Source organism: Macaca nemestrina, chromosome 19 (genome assembly GCF_043159975.1).
Source record: "Macaca nemestrina isolate mMacNem1 chromosome 19, mMacNem.hap1, whole genome shotgun sequence".
NCBI lineage: Eukaryota > Metazoa > Chordata > Mammalia > Primates > Cercopithecidae > Macaca > Macaca nemestrina.
Genome location: NC_092143.1, coordinates 38,724,887 through 38,744,220, shown reverse-complemented (window position 1 = coordinate 38,744,220; position 19,334 = coordinate 38,724,887). Strand labels below are relative to the sequence as shown.

At 34.8% G+C, this 19,334-nt stretch overlaps 1 protein-coding gene across 12 annotated transcripts in view; it reads left to right on the top strand.

Moving 5' to 3' along the window:
- LOC105489423 (DCC netrin 1 receptor) overlaps positions 1 to 19,334 on the top strand; it is a 1,213,781-nt gene that overhangs the window by 584,886 nt on the left and 609,561 nt on the right. For all 12 annotated transcript variants that reach the window (XR_011616876.1, XR_011616875.1, XM_071085315.1 and 9 more), the window contains exons 4-5: positions 1,522 to 1,672; positions 3,049 to 3,185. Coding sequence is in view for 10 of the 12 variants with exons in the window: in XM_071085315.1 (XP_070941416.1) it covers positions 1,522 to 1,672; positions 3,049 to 3,185 (288 nt within the window). In the remaining 2 variants the exon portion in view is untranslated. The remainder of the gene's footprint in view (positions 1 to 1,521; positions 1,673 to 3,048; positions 3,186 to 19,334) is intronic.

The window sequence follows — 19,334 nt, the reverse complement described above, 5'->3', positions numbered from 1 at the left end:
GATTTTAATGGGTACTTGAAAACACAGTATCTTGTCTCAAATAAACTTTGAGTGACATGATTTTAGTCCACAGGTCTGGTCAGAGGACACTGCCATGGGTAGAATACCCTCCTCTAAGGACTGGTGTTGGTGTGTCCCCAGGCATTATTAGTAGAGCTTATATAGAAGGGGAAATAGAAGCTCTTAACTTTCAGCAAGCCTACCTGAGCATTGCATTCTGGGCTTAGAACTTTGTGAATTTTTCCTTTATTCCACCTGATACAATCTTAGCAACTTTGGATGAAAAGTATTTAAGGATTTAATCAAAAGAATTCCTAGGTTGCATAAACACTGTTTCAGTTATCTGCTAGTGAAAGTGAATAATGTTCCATATATAGAACTAGTAAATGCATCAGATGAAGTAGAAGGGTGCAGAGCCCTTCACTGACCCAGGGTCTCAGCTCTAGGGGCAAACTCTTTCAAATGTTGTGAAAATTAAAAATAAACAAGCCAGACAGTTAGATTAGTTATAAAATAAACCAACTCAAGTTATATAAATGTAAATTCCTTTTCTAAGAAAGCAGTTATTTTCTTTATTATTTTTTTTTCATTTCCGCTGTATTTAATTGGTGGAAGCAAGTAACAACAAGAAGTAGGGAGAAAGAGTTCACCTCTTTACAGATGGAATTGCAAAATTACAAAGACCATGGATATAGGGATGGATGAATAATTGGACCATTTCCTTACTTGGATTCTATTACATTTTGCTTAACCTCTTTGTAGTACGAAACTTTTCATTCTTTCCTCAAATCTGTCTTTCCTGCATCTTTAAGAATTACCATTTCCTAGGTATCTTCTTATATTTCTAGCCTGCTTTTTGCAATGTCCTTACGTGGGTTTGTTTGTTCTTTAAATATATATTTTTCTCTAATTCATTATTTGGCTTTTATCTCTTATAACTGAGCATATTTACCCCATGATTGTGCCATCTTTTTCTATCCCCTTGCTTCAGGCTCAGAAAGCAGTTATTTTCTCAGCACCTGTGTATTCTAATCCTCAGTACCTGTATGCTATTTAACACAATTTGAATATGTCAGATTCTAATCTATTTGCTTCTCTTATTTTCTGAGCCACAGAAGCAATAAACAATGTAGAAGAAAATAGAATAGATATTGGTGGTAGGCAAACTGAACATATCAAAAAGTTTTGGATAATAACATTTAGAAAAGCTATTGACATTTTTCTATTCTCCAATGCCAATAAGTAAACAAGGCCTGCTTACTTATAGGTAACCGCAGATACATGAATAGCCTCAAGCTGATGCCCTATATCATGACATCATCTACAGCTAAGAATATTTCAATACCATAATCCTATAAACTTGGGATGAAAAAAACTGTTTTAGGAGTTTGTAAATTTCATTGACATCTTTCCATTTTTCTTTCTTCATCTTTTGTCTGGTTAGGAAAAAAAATCAAAGTATACCATTTATCTTTGCAATGTTTTTCATACATTATGTGATACTGTTTTTTCCTCTCATAGATCCAGGACTGCACAGACAGCTGTATTTTCTGCAAAGACCATCCAATGTAGTAGCCATTGAAGGAAAAGATGCTGTCCTGGAATGTTGTGTTTCTGGCTATCCTCTGCCAAGTTTTACCTGGTTACGAGGCGAGGAAGTCATCCAACTCAGGTATTTCACATTTAAGACTTTTTTTGTACTGTGTACTTTTGTATTAGTATATGCTGCTATTTATATTTCTCTAATTTGATATAAGTACCTACAGTATTAGGGATTTTCATAATAATTGAATATTTTTCCACATTTGTTGGCGTGATACAGTATATGAAAGACAGCCACTGGGATGAGAAGATGAGGAAAAGATCAAAATCCATGAGATCAATTCTGAAAGGAAACTGAGAAAGTCAGGGTTGCCTCTGAGATGGTCCTGCCCAAAGAATCTTCAGCAGAGAAATTTTGGTGGATTCCATTATAAGAAAGTGGTATATAGCGAGGTTTGATCCTTAATATTCTGTGTCACACACAAAAGATGACTACATGAAGTGATGGATATGATCATCAGTTCAATTGTGATAATCATTTCACAATGTACACATATTCCAAAACATTACAGTCTACACTGTTATTATATGCAAGTTTTATTTGTCAATTTCACTTCAATAAAACTAAGGAGAAAAATAAAACTAAATTTTTCTGAGTTCAAATATGTAGCATGTCTTTACAGAGTTTCAGCAATTTTATTTGAACTTCAACTATATTGCTCATATTTTGAGCTCTAACAAATATTTAAGGGAAGAGAGGAGAACTTGGCTGGCTTTGAATTGCTGGAACATTAATATTAGGTACAGTTAGAAAGTAAACTCTCAATAGAATGGAATACTTAGTCCTTCTGATGAAATGGATCTTACTTAATTTCACTGATTTTTGAGGACTGGTATTCTCCTATTTAACATACTTATTTTTAAAGAAAAGGTAAGTCCATCAATTATGAATTAATCTTTAAATTTCATTTACCTTAAATATTTAGATAACAACAAGGCATGGTGTTTGATATTACAATATTTTTGAGAACATTAGAATACACAGGAAATCCAGTTACAGTTTCAGCACATCAAGGTGTGTTCTCTGGGTATAGCCAAGCACTCTTCGTGCAATAGCAAATACGGTTTTGCACAAAGATCACTAAATTGGATTTCAGGGCACAGGACGTTGATTTTTCACTCCAGAGGACCGCTTCTCTAGACCTTGAGGTTCTCAAATCCAAAATGAGAGATTAGGACTAGATTATCAGTTTTTAGCACTAAAGCTACTTCCAAGTTTAATCTGCTTCATTTGTTTGATCACTACACACAATCTTCCAATGGGAGTAGTTTACCTTGAGTGAATTTTTTTTGATAAATAAGTGAGACTTTAATCAAGCCCCTATGATACAGAGTTTCTTTCCAGTGTCTTAGTTTGAGCTTTGGTGGAGGTCATTTAAAGCTCTGAGTATCTTGCTTAATATATACATGTGTTAATTTACTCTTTACCTACCCTATGTCTTGCAGGTCTAAAAAGTATTCTTTATTGGGTGGGAGCAACTTGCTTATCTCCAACGTGACAGATGATGACAGTGGAATGTATACCTGTGTTGTCACATATAAAAATGAGAATATTAGTGCCTCTGCAGAGCTCACAGTCTTGGGTAAGTTAGTGGCTGGAGATGAGTTTATATTGTACCTTTCAAAATATATCACCGTGACATTTTAAATGCTCATCGCTGAATTGATTCCTATGTTTATTAGTGTGAAATTGCAAAGTCCCAATACTCCACACATGTCCTTGCTCTGCTCTGATTAATTGCATAGGGGTTATATGCAATGTTTGAATATTTATTTATTAGTTAAAATCCAGATATGTTATGCTTTAATCTAATTATTCCAGTGATACGGCTGAAAAATACCAAAAATTATTAATGGCAGATGTGTTGAATAATAAATATGGTATTCCAAAATATCTGGGAAAATAAATGAAGAAAAAAATGAGAGAAATTGTACAAAATATTTATTCTTGAGGGAAAAAGGCAGATTTTATTTGAGATGACAGGGTTTCTGACATTAAATTCAGTATGTTGGTAAGATTGTTTTATTAACATGGGTATACTGTGAGTGTTATGTTGAAAGTGAACCATTAAAATCAAGTATATGTAAGGAAAAGTTGCATAGCAAGAATATAATTTAAAGAGATTTAAGGATCATTGAGGGGTTCATTATATTCCAAAAGGCAGGATTACCCATGTGTCATTGCAAACGAATAATTTTTATACATGGTAGATATTCAAACAAACACTTATTTTTATCATTTACTCCAGATTTATTTTAACCAGTTTTATTTGAATTATGTAGTTTGGAGAAGGTGCCTTAACGTTCGGATTTAAGTTGCTTTTCTTCTGTAACAACAATCAAACATTGACTCTTAGGAATTTTTCCTCTGGAATAAATCTTTTTGCCTTTTAAAGAATCCAAGAAAAATCAAAGTCTATTTAAAAGTTATTAAGTAAAAATGAAAATATATCATATGCTAATTATATCTGCTAACATATACCATGGTATTATTCCATCCATTTTGCTTTTTGTCTTCAAAGGTTATTCAGAAAACACTTTCATATGTGGGCACAGTAATAATGTATATCATAGGTTAGGTAATGAAGTTGCTTGTTCTTTGATCAAACCATAAACATTAAACTAGGAATGGGCAAAAGACTTAAACTCTGGATTTAGAGGTAATATTATACTAACTAAAATATTAGCTGCCTTTAAAATGGCACAATTTAATTCAATCATATTTTAGTGAAACAAAGAAAATAGAGAACTTTCACATTTGTAGTGTCAAAATACAGTAACACAAATGGTTATGATGGAAATTGTATTACTGATCATAAGGCAGATTTGGTTATGGAATACGCTAGAATTTACACTCATCATAGGTAAACCTTTATTTGCAAAAGCATGAGGTCAAATTTTTCTTCAAATTAATGCACATTATTTTGACATGTAATGCTTCATTGATATCTAAGATAAGCATACGCAAATACTGATTTCTGAGGATAAACTAAATTAGCCTAAACACACACACACACACACACACGCACATATATATGTATTGGCATACATGTGTGCACTCATACTGGCATTTTTTCTTTGTGAATTGTGTAAATTAGAAAACAATTAGATGCTGTTTGATACACAATCCAAAGATGTACAAGAAAATATTTAATAATTTTTTTCCACTGCAGGCAGTGCGTTTCTATACCACTGAAGTGAATACTTTCGGTCTCTTGGAAAGTTTTATTCCATAAATTTTTCATGTTTCATTGGTGCACATATGCCCACATAAAGTTTGGTAGTGACATGACACTTAGATGCTTCTTTGGTTTTTCCTTAGGCCAGGTGGTTAGTCTCTGTTACAATACCTCTAGTGAACCTTGACCAGTGTTATGTAAAGAAATTTTCAATATAAAAATATTGAAAATAAGCATCCAAAAAATGCTCAACATTACTTATCATTAGAGAAATGCAAATGAAAACCAGAATGAGAACCACCGTCTCACACCAGTCAGAATGTCCATTACTAAAAGGTCAAAAAAATAACAGATATTGGCAAGGTTGTGGAGAAAAGAGAGAATGTTTATACACTGCTTGTGGGAATGTGAGTTAGTTCAACCATTGTGGAAAGCAGTATGGTGATTCCTCAAAGAACTTAAAACAGAATTACTATTTTACCCAATGATCCTATTATTAGGTATATACCCAAGGGAATGTAAATCATTCTACCATAAAGATACATACACGCGTATGTTCATTGCAGCACTATTCACAATAGCGAAGATATGAAATCAACCTAAATGCCAGTCAGTGGTAGATAGAATAAAGAAAATGTGGCAAATATACACCATGGAATACCATGTAGCTGTATAAAATAACAAGATCATGGCCTTTACTGCAACATGGATTGAGCCATTATCTTAAGTAAACTAATAAAGGAGCAGAAGATCAAATATGGCATGTTCTTATTTATAAGTGGAAGCTAAACATTGAGTACATGTGTACACAAAGATGTAAAGTGTGTCTTTATGTACTTGATGTTTAGTTTTCAACATGGGACACTGGGGCCTACTCAGAGTGGAGGGTGGGAGAAGGATGAGAATCAAAAAGCTATCCAGCACTATGCTTATTACCTGGATGACAAAATAATCTGTACACCAAGCCCCAGTGAGATGCAACTTATCTATATAACAAACCTGTACTGATACCCCTGGATCTAAAATAAAAGTTAAAAAAATTGACAACATAAATTAAAGTAATATAATATGGTTAATATGCATTAGTAATATCTATGTGTACATACACATATGTAAAACATGTACATATGCACACATGTGTGTGCATATTTATATGTGTATATATGTACATATATGTAGATATAGACATATTAGAAACAGCATTTACTGAGTTCAAACCATGTGAGACATCTATTTGTTACAGTATCCTCTGTGGGAGGTATGTAGGTAGAGCCCATTAAATAACAACGCTCTTACCTTCTGTACTTCTGTACTAAGTGAGAAACAAGAACAGCAGTAAGGCATAGGGTAAGTCAGACATCACCTTAATTTGTTGAAGAAACTGCCATTGAGCATGTGGTTTGCAACTGCATGAGAGGGACATGCCCATCTGGACACGGGTAGTGTCTGTCTTGGCAGGATATCACTCAGGTGTCAGCTTGTCCCACTGCCTGGTGGCTGGTAGCAATGAAGAGCACTTGCTCTCTTTGCTCGGGCCTGTTCCCAAGAGAGAATTGTAGGTGAAAGGAGCCTCTTCCAACTTCCAGGCTGGTTAATTTATCTGTCATGTATCCTGATCCAGGCTCCCCTCAACCCGAGAAAAAGTGGGTATCGAGGAGTGGTGAGGCCGGAAGTCATTCCCTCGAGGAGTTGCCTCTCTAGGGAAGAAAACATCAGTGTTGAGGAAGAGGTATTCAACATCCACACCCCAACCTTAGGTGTTATTTTCCTGTTTTACAAACGAGGGCATTTTAGCACAGAAAGATAAGTAGCTATCCCAAGGGAAGATCCAGATTCATATCCAGGCATCCGACCAAAGCGTCTCAGGCATATGCTTTACTATCTGCCCTGTGCACTCCACATATTCTTATTCATCTTTTTTTCTTATTTTTATTTTTAATTTTACTGAAACAGTTATAAAAAGAAGCAGGTTTATGTGATGTAAATGAGAACAATCTGAAATTTCAATTTGGTTAATAATTATATAGTCACTTTACATAAAATAAAATATGTGACCATAATGTAATGATCTTGACAAAGCAGGAAGGCTGGTAAGGGAGCAGGCAAGAAAGGAATACAAGCTGTTCTTTGAGAATGAGGTTAAAACAATTGCCATACTTAGAATCTGTAGACACAGAGCAGGTGAAAAGTGTACTCAGTACAGTAGTGGTTATTGCTTATTTTTTATTTTTTACTGTGGTTTCTTGTTTATTCAAAGTGGTGTACCATTTGTGTAATCAGAAAAATAAACGTGGAGGTATAAAAGTTGACATTTTTATGGTTAAAAATAAGATAAATAAAAATGTTAAAACTCAGAAAATATTGAGATTATGCTCACATACGCATAACCCAAAGACCTGGACTTTGCAAACACACACACATACACACACTCACACACAGATACACACACACACAGACACAGACACACACAGACACACGCACACACACACAGTCACACACGTTTGTTTTCTCCATGTACATGAAATATGTGCTATATTGTAACCTCATTTTCACTTGAGGATAAATCACGACATCTTTGTTCGTGTGTGCCTGTGCACATGTCTGTGTCCTCCAGTTCTAATTTGTTTCCTTTTTGAGACAGGGTCTTGCTCTGTTGTGGCCTTGAATTTGTGGGGTCAAATGATCCTCCATCGTCACCCTTCCAGGTATCTGGGACCAAATCTGTCTATTTCTTTTTTCTTTCTTTTCTTTTCCTTTTTTCTTCTTTTTTGTAGAGACGAGGTCTGGTTATATTGCCCAGGCTGATCTCAAACTCCTGGGCTGAAGTGATCCTCCCACCTTGGCCTCCCAACGTGCTGGGATTACAGACATGAGCCATCACACCAACCCTCCAGTTTTATATTGGGGAACACTATCATATTTCTTAGTTTTAATTAAGCAAGGTGTGGTGGCTTACACCTATAGTCCCAGCTACTCAGGAATCTGAAAGAAAGGATCTCTTGAACCTAGGAGCTGTAGTCCATCCTGGGGAACATAGCAAGATCCTGTATCTACAAACACAAAAACAACCCACTAAATTGATTATCCTTAAGTATCTTTGTCATTTATTTGCTCATATCTAAAGGAAAAGTATCCCAGAAATACTTATACCCTCACTGGCAGAGCAAAAATTTACCTCACTTAAGAGCGCATTTTCCCTACAATTTTGAATATCTAAACATTTTATAAAATGGAGTCTCCTTAGTATTTATATTCCTATTAAATTAAGATTTCATTTTATAGTTTTCTTGGACATTTGCATTTTACATTTTGTGAATTTGCTATTTTCTTTGACCTTTATATATTTAATGAAATATTTATCCTTATTTTATTGATTACAGGAACTCTTTATATAAGAATAATATTGACTATGTTGTGTATGCTTTGCATTTTTACATTTTGCATATGGCGCCAAATCCTTTTCTTCAGGTTTGCTGGCTTTGTTGTCATTAGACTTACATTTTTATTCTATGAACCATGCTGTCTCTAAAAATCTGAATATAGATTACATGTTGAATGTGTAAATTACAAGCATGATTAATTTTCTAAAAAATAGTGATATGTTTATATTTTGAGTTTTGGTGGTCTTGGTGCTTTTTGTCTGTTTTAAAGGAATTGTTTTGGTAATTGGATATATTTTAGAGGTCTCTCATGGACTTTATATCATTTATAACTACTGTAGATGGCATAATTTACTTCAGGATGTGGTTGATACACTGTTTTAATTATTCTAAGAGGCTCCAAAAATGAATATTTGTATAATGTTTGAAATAATCTTTGACTACTCTGATACAAAATTAGGATTATCCTGCAGGACTGAGTTTATATGAAAAATTGAATTTATTGCCTTCTTAAAATGAATGATGAGAAGAAAAGAACTTTATTACCATTGTTATGTAAATGTACTTTTCATAATTTTTAAGAATTTAAGCATATTTGTATTCTTAAGATAAAATCCCGCAAGAAATCCAAACTTCTGCTTATAAAACTTTAATCATGCATTTTATTAGACTCTTGTTTTGCCTTTCAACTTGCAGTCCTTTCTTGTACTTAACTGTCTGTGAATGTGAACCTTCATGAACAGACTTTTCAAGTAGAATATCATTTTATGGAGTAGATGAAAAGACATTTTGTTGCCCTCCTCAGTAATTTTAAAGAGTGAATATATATTAAATATCATTTGAAGCTTAGCATTTTGTTTCTTCTTATAACATAAAAATGGGAAATTCCATAATCATTAAGCTTTTTGTAGAGATTTTTATTAGACTAGATTAATGACAACCTGGTTTACAATAAATAAAATATAAATAAGTTTATAGATACTTTCTTTATCATAGCCATTTATGGTAGCATTTCTGACTTACAGTAACCATGGATAAAGTATTGGTAGATACCTTTTGGGTACAAGGATTGCACTAGGTTCTGGGAAGACTACAGAAACATCTGAAGCCTGGCTTCTGTGGGCTGTCCTATAATCACAAATTCATAAAACCAGTTGGCCTAATACCATCTGAATACGTTTTTTTTTTTTTTTTTAAAAAAAAAAGAAAAAAAAAACATTATATGTAAACAGGGACTCTGGGAAGATGTGAAGAGTTGGTAGTCTCCACTCTCATAGAAGACAAAGCCCGAAGCAGCAGGGGTGGGAGGAGTTCTAAAGAAGAAAATGTGGAAGGAGCCTCTCTGAATATTGTGGTCAACTTTTTTATTTTATTTTAGCCATGACTACTTGTATTATTTATTTTAAAACCTACTTTTTAAAAAAGAAGTCAAAAGTGGTATTTTTCCATTCTTGTGTTCAATATGTCCAGCTTTCTGGCTCAAGGATTTTAATCTGACTGTAATTGTCCTTTTCTGTATCTGCCCATCCATAACTTTTACACAGCTCCACACAGGAAGAAAGACAGCCCTCCATAAACGTTCTAGAGATTTGCCACTCTTTGGGTCTAGATTGATCCCATGTCTGAATCAGTGCAGAAATGCATAATTTAAAATTGACTTGATTTTTAACAAAGTGCCAGGCTTTGGACAAACCTTGTGTACTGTCCTTACACACACAGTGGAGATGAGTGGGGACTTCCCTGAGGATGGGCTCTTCAGTAGGTGCCGTTAAGTTGAACATCAGTGAGAAAATAAAAATATCTTTGAACTTTCCAGAAATGGTTCTAGAATTCCCTTTAAAGCAGTTGTGTAGCAACACAAACAATTTAGTATTAGAAGTTTACCCCATGTGTGTACATTTTCTCAATTATTTCCCCTACCAAAATTCCAGAGAAACATTGGCTACGATTGGCGCAAACTCATTTTATAGGACACATGTATGTCTACTAGGTCAGCCCTTTACACTTCACAATTGAAAATTTTAAACCAATTCTAAGAGTTCTCCATTTCTTCCATTCCGTGAGTAACATGTACCATTTCACATGGTGCATGGGTTTAGACTTCTCCTCACATGAAAACGTACTTGAGAAGAAGCTGCTCTTTGAGGCAGGTGTTGCTTCTACCTGAGTCTTCTACTTAAGGAATAACAACTTATAATTGCCCTCTAGGAATGCGTTAAGTAGGGTTCTCTCTATAGAGCTGAACATGTCCACCTTACACAGATGTATTCAATAAGCCTGAAGACAATAGACTCAGAATATTTAGATATAGATATAGATATACACACATGTATATTTCTGTCTATATGCATACATATGCATACACATAGTACATACATATATATGCAATACATGCACTTATTCTCTATTTCTAAAGTTTCCCTTTAAACTTATTATTTTCTTTCAACTGCATATGATTATCTCAACCATTAAATGAGGTTCTCATTCTGCAAACAGAAAATAGACTAAGCTATTCTGAAGGGTCTAGAAAAATCATCTTAAAAGTGATTTAAGAAGAGACCAGGTAAAGACATATGGGTGAAATGAAACATCCTTTTTAAGCATTATTGTTTTGTAAGATAGCTGGAAAAGTCCACCTTAATAGCTCACTGCTGAAAATGCTTTGAAAATTTTAAAACACATGATTGGATATACAGTGAGCTAATGAATATAGTTTCTAGTCCTAGACATGCAGCTGAACAACAATGTGAGTAGAAAACCGGCAATCACTGTTGAGTGCCTCTTGTGTACTAAGCATTCTACTAAGTAGTCTTTGGGCAGAAGAAGGTATGACACAGATCTAGGCCTCAAGGATAGGTAGGGAAAAAGACAAGAGGCAGGTAATTGCTAACAAGGCCAAAGAACTGTTGAGAAAGAACAAAGATGAGAGAATGTGGGAGGGAGTGTTGAGGGGAGAGTGTCTGACAGGAAGTAGTAAGTGTGCAAAGGTCTGGAAATAAGCAGGGGATGGGGACGGGAAAGTGAATTACGTGACTGAAGATTGTGACTACAAAGGAATCTGCTGCTGGATGGCAGAATCCATATAGGTCTTGAGTATTTTGCTAATGTGGTTAGATTTATCTCAAGGGCAGTGGAAACATATGGGAAGATTTCTGATTGTGGCTTGTGAGCTGTTTAATCTTAGCCAGCTACATAAACCTCTAATCCTCAAATCCTTCATTTTTTTTTCATATTTGTAGAGCTTTAGGAGGTACAATTGCAGTTTTGTTACCTGGATATTTCCTATAATGGTGAATTCTGGGCTTTTAGTATAACATCACCTGGATAGTGTACTTTGCACCTATTAAATACTTTCTTATTTGTTTGTAAAACAATGATAATTACTTTATCATAGGATTTGGTGTCTGTTTGGGTGTGAAAAGTAGAGGAGAGAGATTCCGGAATAACCAGGCATAGCTTTGGGTGTTCTGGGAAATAAAGTAACATAAGATGCCCTCCCAGCCTTCATGAATGGAAAGATTAAGCTAGCTAAACCAAGAAATCCCAAATGTCACAAATATTAAAATATTCGATGTACTTTTTCATACCCAATTTTCATTATCTATAAAACGTACGTAACAGCAACTAGTCCCTACATAGTTCTCATGAATTGTGGCCAGATCGATATAACAATATCTAATGATCAATATAACAATATCTAGCGATACGTTGAAATTTCTTTGGCAATAGTCTCTAGAAACATAGACATCCCTGTGTGGGAAAAGCATGATGCCCATTTGTGATGTGCTTTATGTATTTCACTTTCTTTTGTGCTTCTACACCCTCCTGTTCATAGTTTCTTCACAGCTAGGTAGGGAGAAACTTAGAAACAGAAGCCATGTCTTCTACATCTTGATCACTCAAACTCAGTTTTTTCTCTATGTTATCTGAGTTTTAAGCATAAGAAATGCAATTGAATGTGTGCAAAATGTAAATTATCTAACTTTTCCTATCAAAATGTTTTATAAGCTTTCCATTGAGATTCATGATTTTTTCATTGACCACTGGACTGGACAGAATTATGTCCTTTCAAAATTCATATGTCGAAATCCTAACCCCCACTGTGACTGTATTTGGAGAAAGGCCTTTCCTTAAATGGGTAATTAAAGTTAAATGATGTCATAATAAGAGGATGCCTATCCAATAGGAATAATGCCCTTTTAAGAAGAAGAGTTACTGGAGCACTGTCTCCACCCTTGCACAGAGAGAAAAGGCCATGTGAAAACACAGAGTGAAAGTGTCATCTGGAAGCCAGGGAGAGGAGCCTCACTAGAAGCCAGCTTTGATGGCACCTTGATCTTGCGCTTCCTAGTCTCCAGAACTATGAGAAAGTACATTTCTGTGTCTAAGCCACCCAGTCTTTGGTATTTTGTTAAGGCAGTCCAAGAAGACTGACACAACCACAGAAAAAGTAGATGCTGAATGCATTATAGAACAATCACTAAAAATAGAACAACTGCTAAAAAGATTCATTGGTCTCTTTTATTAAAAAATGAGCAATGATGAAGACATATTATCAACATTGCTTACATATTGGTAGCAAAAGTAATCTTAGATTTCTAGTGGTGCAAAAAATTCCCATTTACAATAGCAATGGAACAAAAATAATTTCTCATTTACATAATAGATCTTATATAGTTCTTAGATCCTTATAAATCTGATGTCCTTTCATCTTATTTTTGTTCGCTATTATTATCCATTTATTTAGTAATTACTAAGTGTAATGTATGATTTATAGTTTAGGTCTTCATATTTATAAATTACCTATATCAATTTTAATAGTAAATATATCATTAACTATGATGAAATTGTATTCTTTTTTAAATCAATTCTCAGACATGCTCTATGAAGTCAATTTACTACAAATGAGCATGTATATCTTCACACACCATCAACTCAGATTTATTTGGAAATGGAAGAAAATATATACTTCAAAATTTATACGGCGTTTTTCCTCTTATTTTTTGCATAGGTTTTAATTTCATTTTTTACCGAATAATATGTGATATTAGCTGCTATTTTTTGAGAATGTACTATTGGCCAAATTGTGCCTATCCATTTGTTTGGAGTTAATGGTACATCTACCTCAGACTTGGTTGTTCAATCTCTTCCTACTTTAGCTTGCTGGTAGATCAACCATGTTGAGTTTTAGGTTTAGGCTCTTTGCCATAAAGGGGAAGTAGTTATAATAAAATATGTTAAGATAATATTTATCTTTTTATTACAATGTGTAACTCTTATTTTGAATGGAGTTGTCTTGAATTTACAACATCATTGCCTCTGCCTAAGTAGCAGTCCTTAAATTTTACATATATCTGTAATTGCCCTTATTAAAAGGACTCCTCAGTCATACACATTTAATGATAATAGTCATAAAAGAAGTGCCTTAGGTAAGTTTGTATTGATTATCCTCTACAATGTAATTACCAAATGAATCATACTGAAATGCGTTAAGAGAGTTTTTTGTAGGGTTTTGATCTTAAACGTAGGATACAGGTGTGTAATATAAGGCAGAATTAAATCAAGAAAACTATTAAATCCCACCTATTAGGTGCTTCTTCCCATTACTATGCAGATTTCTTATCTTAGTTACTTTCCTCAGCTGAAACTCTGGTTGTCATAAGAGTATGCAAAATTATGTGCAAAATATGTTTAAAAGATTATGTGGAATATTTATATGAATTAGAAGAAGTGACAATTTAAGTTCAGACTGTTGATAGCAAAATGATTCAGTATTTCAGTTGAGAGAACTGGTAATGGAAATACAAATTGGATTGGTGGTAGAATAGGTTTATTTATTACACAAATATTTATTTGAGAGTCCACTGTGTGCTGGGCCGTCCCTCTCCTTTTCTCCCTTCCACTGGAGAAAATAATGTTAGCATTGCTTTGCATTTATTATTGAGACGATTATGAGTCTAATTTTTTCTTTCTTAGACAAATGAGGAAGTAGAGTCTCCCAAGGGAAAGGCAAAGTCTATGTACTAATACAGACCATTAAAAAGGCAATCTAAGAATATGATTTTAATTATCCCTAACAATCTAAGCAAGGTGAATTCACAATCTGTGGCTCACAAGGAGGAGAACTGCTGACAGTGGTGGAAAGCTGCCCAAGAGGGCATTTTATGCCAAGGTTGTCCTGAAGTAACAGAAGTAGACATCATCCCAGAAGGGTTTTTACTCTGTGATAAGACTCAAACCACATTAGACAGAAGTGTTTTAAGCAAAATCAGCAAGAGTTAGGATCAGTTATGCTTGCCCATTTTCAAAGACCTAGGGAGAAATGTATGCCATTTGTTTATACACTTTTAAACAAATGCTCTTCTGATTTATTATTCAATATATCTTGGTGCAATCATTTCAGTAACTTTATGTAGTGAGGTATGGACTTATTTTTATTTTAAATCTAGTATATTTGAGCAGGGAATCACTAAAAGAGTAGAATTGCTGGATTACCAAACTCTGTTTGGTAATTTGAGGAACTACCAGATGGTGTTTTAAAACAGTTACACAATTTTACATTCCACCCATGGTGTATGAGTGTTTCTATTTCTCTGTATCTTTGCCAACACTTATTATTAGCTAATTTTTTGATTCTAGTCATCCTAATGTGTGCAAAGGAGCATCTCATTGTGGTTTTGACTTGCATTTCCCTGATGACTAATGATGTTGAGCATCTTTTCATGGGTTTATTTATTGACCATTTGTATATTGTTTTTGGAGAAAGGTCTATTCAGATTCTTCTCACTTTGTAGTTATTTATCTTTTTATTATGAGTTTTGATCACCATATATGCATAGGGTAAGGTATCTCTTTAGAGCAGCCTAAATGGAATGCCACGTAGAGGAACTAACTGCTAAGGATAATGGAAGGTCACTGGAACCTGCATTAAAAAGTTTTAGCTCACAAAGTCTGTTCTGTCATGATTTATTGTCCTCTTAAACTGACCCTGTCCCATGGTACTGACCCTCTCCCTTCCTTTGCTTCCACAATTCCTTGTTAATTCCACTATTAACATACTGAAGAGGCAATTTCTATTAGTTTCTCAAGGGAAGGGTTATATCTTAGTCATTTTCATGTTCTCAGCATCTCGTATACTGGTTCACATAGATTAAGCACTTAAGAAATAAATGAGAAATGCATATATTTTTCTCTCAGAATTGGATGTAAAAGAAAAATGTTCTGTCACATTTGCTATGGTTTATGCCCCTTCAAATTCATATACTGAAGTCTCACCCCAAAGGTGATGGTATTAGGAAGTAGGGTCTTTGGGAGATGAGTAGGACCCTTATAAAAGAGATCGTAATAAAAGAGATCTCAGAGAGGGTGCTGGTCCCTTTCCCCATGTGAAGACATAGTGAGGAGGTTACCATCTGCAACCCACCAGCACAGGACCATGCTGGCACCTGGTGGTCCTGGACTGCCATTCTCTGAAACTATGAGAAATAAGTTTATGTTCTTTATAAGTCATCCAGTTTATAGTATTTCGTTATAGCATCCCGGACAGTCAAAAATAGGCTAGAGTTTCTTTTTCTTGTGACTAAAAAAATAGTCTTTGTACACAATCCTCAGATTCCAAGCTATCTTTCTCGTTTCATCTATATTCTTGTTGTTCAGAAAAGCCGTTACTATGCATGGAGTTTTAATAGTGCTACAGTTAAGGCATAACAAAATGTTCTGAACTGCAATAGAAATATTTGGTGTTATTCCCTGTAAAGCTCATTTTGGATAAAAGTTTTGTGTGAATAAAATGGGCAAAGTTAAAGATGCAGCAACCATCCAATCAAAAAAGATATCTAGTAAAAATGGAGACTAAAAATTCTTGTTCACCCAAATTGTTTTTATTATTAGGTATTCCTAACAAAAGTGAAAAAACAAAACAAGATGAAACAAATAGCATGCTATGGTTACCCCAGTTTGAAAAATGCTTCATTGTCAAGTTAAACAGATCCATACTATAGGACTTCTCAGCATTTCTAACAGGCTTTTGTTTGAGAAATGTGTCTGCAATTAGCAGAGGCTCTAGAGTTAAACCTGTTTGTTTTTCTGTATTTGAGGACTGAAGGAGCGCTATAGGTGAAGAATCTCCTAATATCAGCAGTAAAGCGACACAAATTTTGCTTATATGTGATTGCAACTTACTGTATACATTTCTATGGAAACTGCCTACCTAATTAAAAGGGAATTTTTACCACAGTTAGTGGGTGTAGCCTTTTTTTTTGTTCTTGCAGTTCAGACCCATTACACATTCTGTAAGAAGCAACATGATGCCATTTTAATCACAGCACAGTGCTTCCCTCCTGCTAAGAAAAATAAATGTAATGTTTATGAATTTGCATCCACCACTTCTTTAGAGGACCAACAAAGAAATAATTAGCCCAAGTGATTAAATTATATAATTCAATTTTCCTTTGGTATATTCTTACTGACATTAAAAAAACAGTTACTGAATCTGACTGCCTAATGTTCAGTGATAATACTGTATTACTGATTTACAGTACATGAAAACAAAAGAAAGTTTAAACGAGCTGGAGGATTGTGTGTGTGTGTGTGTGTGTGTGTGTGTTAAAGGTTGAGAGAAGTGGGGATTGTGCAAATAACATCATGTTTCTCCTTTAGAATGATAATTTAGCTTGCAAAACACCTTGGGGATTAAGATTACACTGGGTCATTATATATATATATATATGTGCAGGGAGGTAGAATGCAAAGAGGGAAATTTTTCTTATTTTTAAAGCAATAAAATATGACATTCTTAGCTCAGAAGAAGATATCAGTGAATTAGTTTTTCTCTTTCCTATTAGGTTTGTGTAAAAGTAATTGTGGTTTTTGCCCTTAAAAGCAATGGCAAAAACACAATTATTTTTGTACCAATATACTACCTCCTCATTCCCTTCTGTGTAAATGGAGGAACAATTCAGTTCCCATTTTCCACTGTAAACCTTTTGGTTTAATGGACAATTTATGCTTCTCAGTTATCTCCCCTAAAATCAAGAGCATTTGTATGATTGTGACTTTATTTTGTGAGACAAGGTCTCTCTCTGTCACCCAGGCAGGGGTGCAGTGGCGCAGTGGCGTGATCTCTGCTCACTGCTATTTCTACCTCAGTCTCTCAAGCAGCTGGGGCTACAGGTGCACACCACTACACTTGGCTAATTTTTCAAAATTTTTTGTAGAGTTGAGGTCTCACTACATTGCCCAGGCTAGTCTCGAACCCCTGGAGTCAGTAATCCTTAGCCAGGACAAAGTGCTGGGATTACAGGAATGAGCTACCACACCCAGCCAATGTGACTTTTGTCTTAAATTCTATCCCTACCTCTTCCTTCTGCCACTTGTGACTCTTTCTACTCCTCCAACCTACTCCAGTGTACACTTGAGGGTGTTACTGGGTAAGCGGCCATCATACATCATTCAGACTCTAAACTTTTGTACAGTGAGCCAGTGACACCTAACCTGCAGAGTTGTTACCAAGATTAGACCCAGTGAAGAAGTCCATGTTCAAGGCAGCTCCAACTCAGTGTCTAGATACACAAATACTTTATAAGTGGCATCATTATCATTGTTTTTAAAATACATTTTATGACACACATTCTCCATGATTACTCAAACTCAGAATAGCAAGTCTCATCCAGATCATGTGTCATAAGTTTGATGCTTGTCTGAGGTCAATGACTCTTGATATCTACTAATATTTTAGAAAAACTCAAGGTGGAGGAAAAAATCTGTGATAAAGATTCGTAACATAGGTATTGTAATTCTAAGGATGGGCATTAGAACTTAATTAAGAAGACAGTAAGATTTATCATAGCATATGGGATCATGAACCAAATTGTGGAAGTGGGAGTAGAGCAATAGTAGTGAAAGAAGATGAATGATGTCTGATAGGTCAATAAGCTGTACAGCCTAGTTGTTTGGGTTTGAACCAGGGTCTGGAACATATGAAGCATTCTAGAAATATACACTATTATTATTTAAGAAAAATAATTTGAGCTAAAAATATTACTTTCTTGAGGGGATCTCAAGAATCATAGTATCATTATTTATACCTTGCCAAATACAAAGAAAAATGTCAAAATTGTAAGTTATTAAGAAAATAACCCAGAAAATAAGTATTCACAATTAAGTTAGCTTTGGGTAAGAAGGAATATTAATCACTCACATATATAATACATATGAAAACTGTCAAAATAAGTAAATAGGATTTGGTTTAATGAATATGGCCTCAGTGTTGCAATATATTAAATCTAGTCATCAGCCTTAAACCCTCTTTCTCTTATACCTTACATTAAATCCATAACAGTTCAGTCTCCAAAACATATTTCAAATCTGTCCACTTGTCTTCATTCTGACTTCCCTCACCTTATCTCTTCCCCCATACAACTTCTTTTATTCATAACCTGGACCAGTCCAAAAACCTCCTAACTTTTTTCTCTTCCAGTCTTGCCTTTCTATAACCCATTCTTCTCCAGTATGAGCTTGTGAAGAGGTTAATCATGGGATGCACCTTCGTAGAAACTCTCAAGGGACTTCCATTTTTCTTAGACTAAATTACAATCTCCCTATCACATCCTACAAACCACTGTGGGATTTTGTTTGTCTTCACCTTTCTAACTTCATCACATTCTACCACTATTCACTAGGCTCTACCAATACTAGCTCCTGCTTTTTCCTTAAATGCACTACAATTCCCAGTCTCAGGATATTTGGGAACATCCCCATATGTCTAGAATCCTTTTAGCTCTTCTTGTGGCTGACTCTTCATCTGGATCATAGCCCAAATGCTGCCTTTTTATGGGGGTTGTCCTTGTCCATTGTGATTAAGACCATCTCTCATAGTTCTGCAGTTATTTTCCTTTGTATAACTTATCACAATCTGTTATTATCTACTTATTCATTAATTGTTGTTTTCCTATCTCTCCAGTGAAATATGAACCCCACTGGAGTGAAGTCCTTATTTTATGTACTATTACTATTTTACTTACTATGTCCCCCAAAACACCTAAATAAACCTTGAATGAATGATTTGTTGCCATCATCATCCACATTGATGTTCTCATAACAGGCATTTGTTGAGTACCCATTATGTGCCAAGCACTTTGCACAATGCCTTGATTTCTCTTTTCATAGTCTCAAT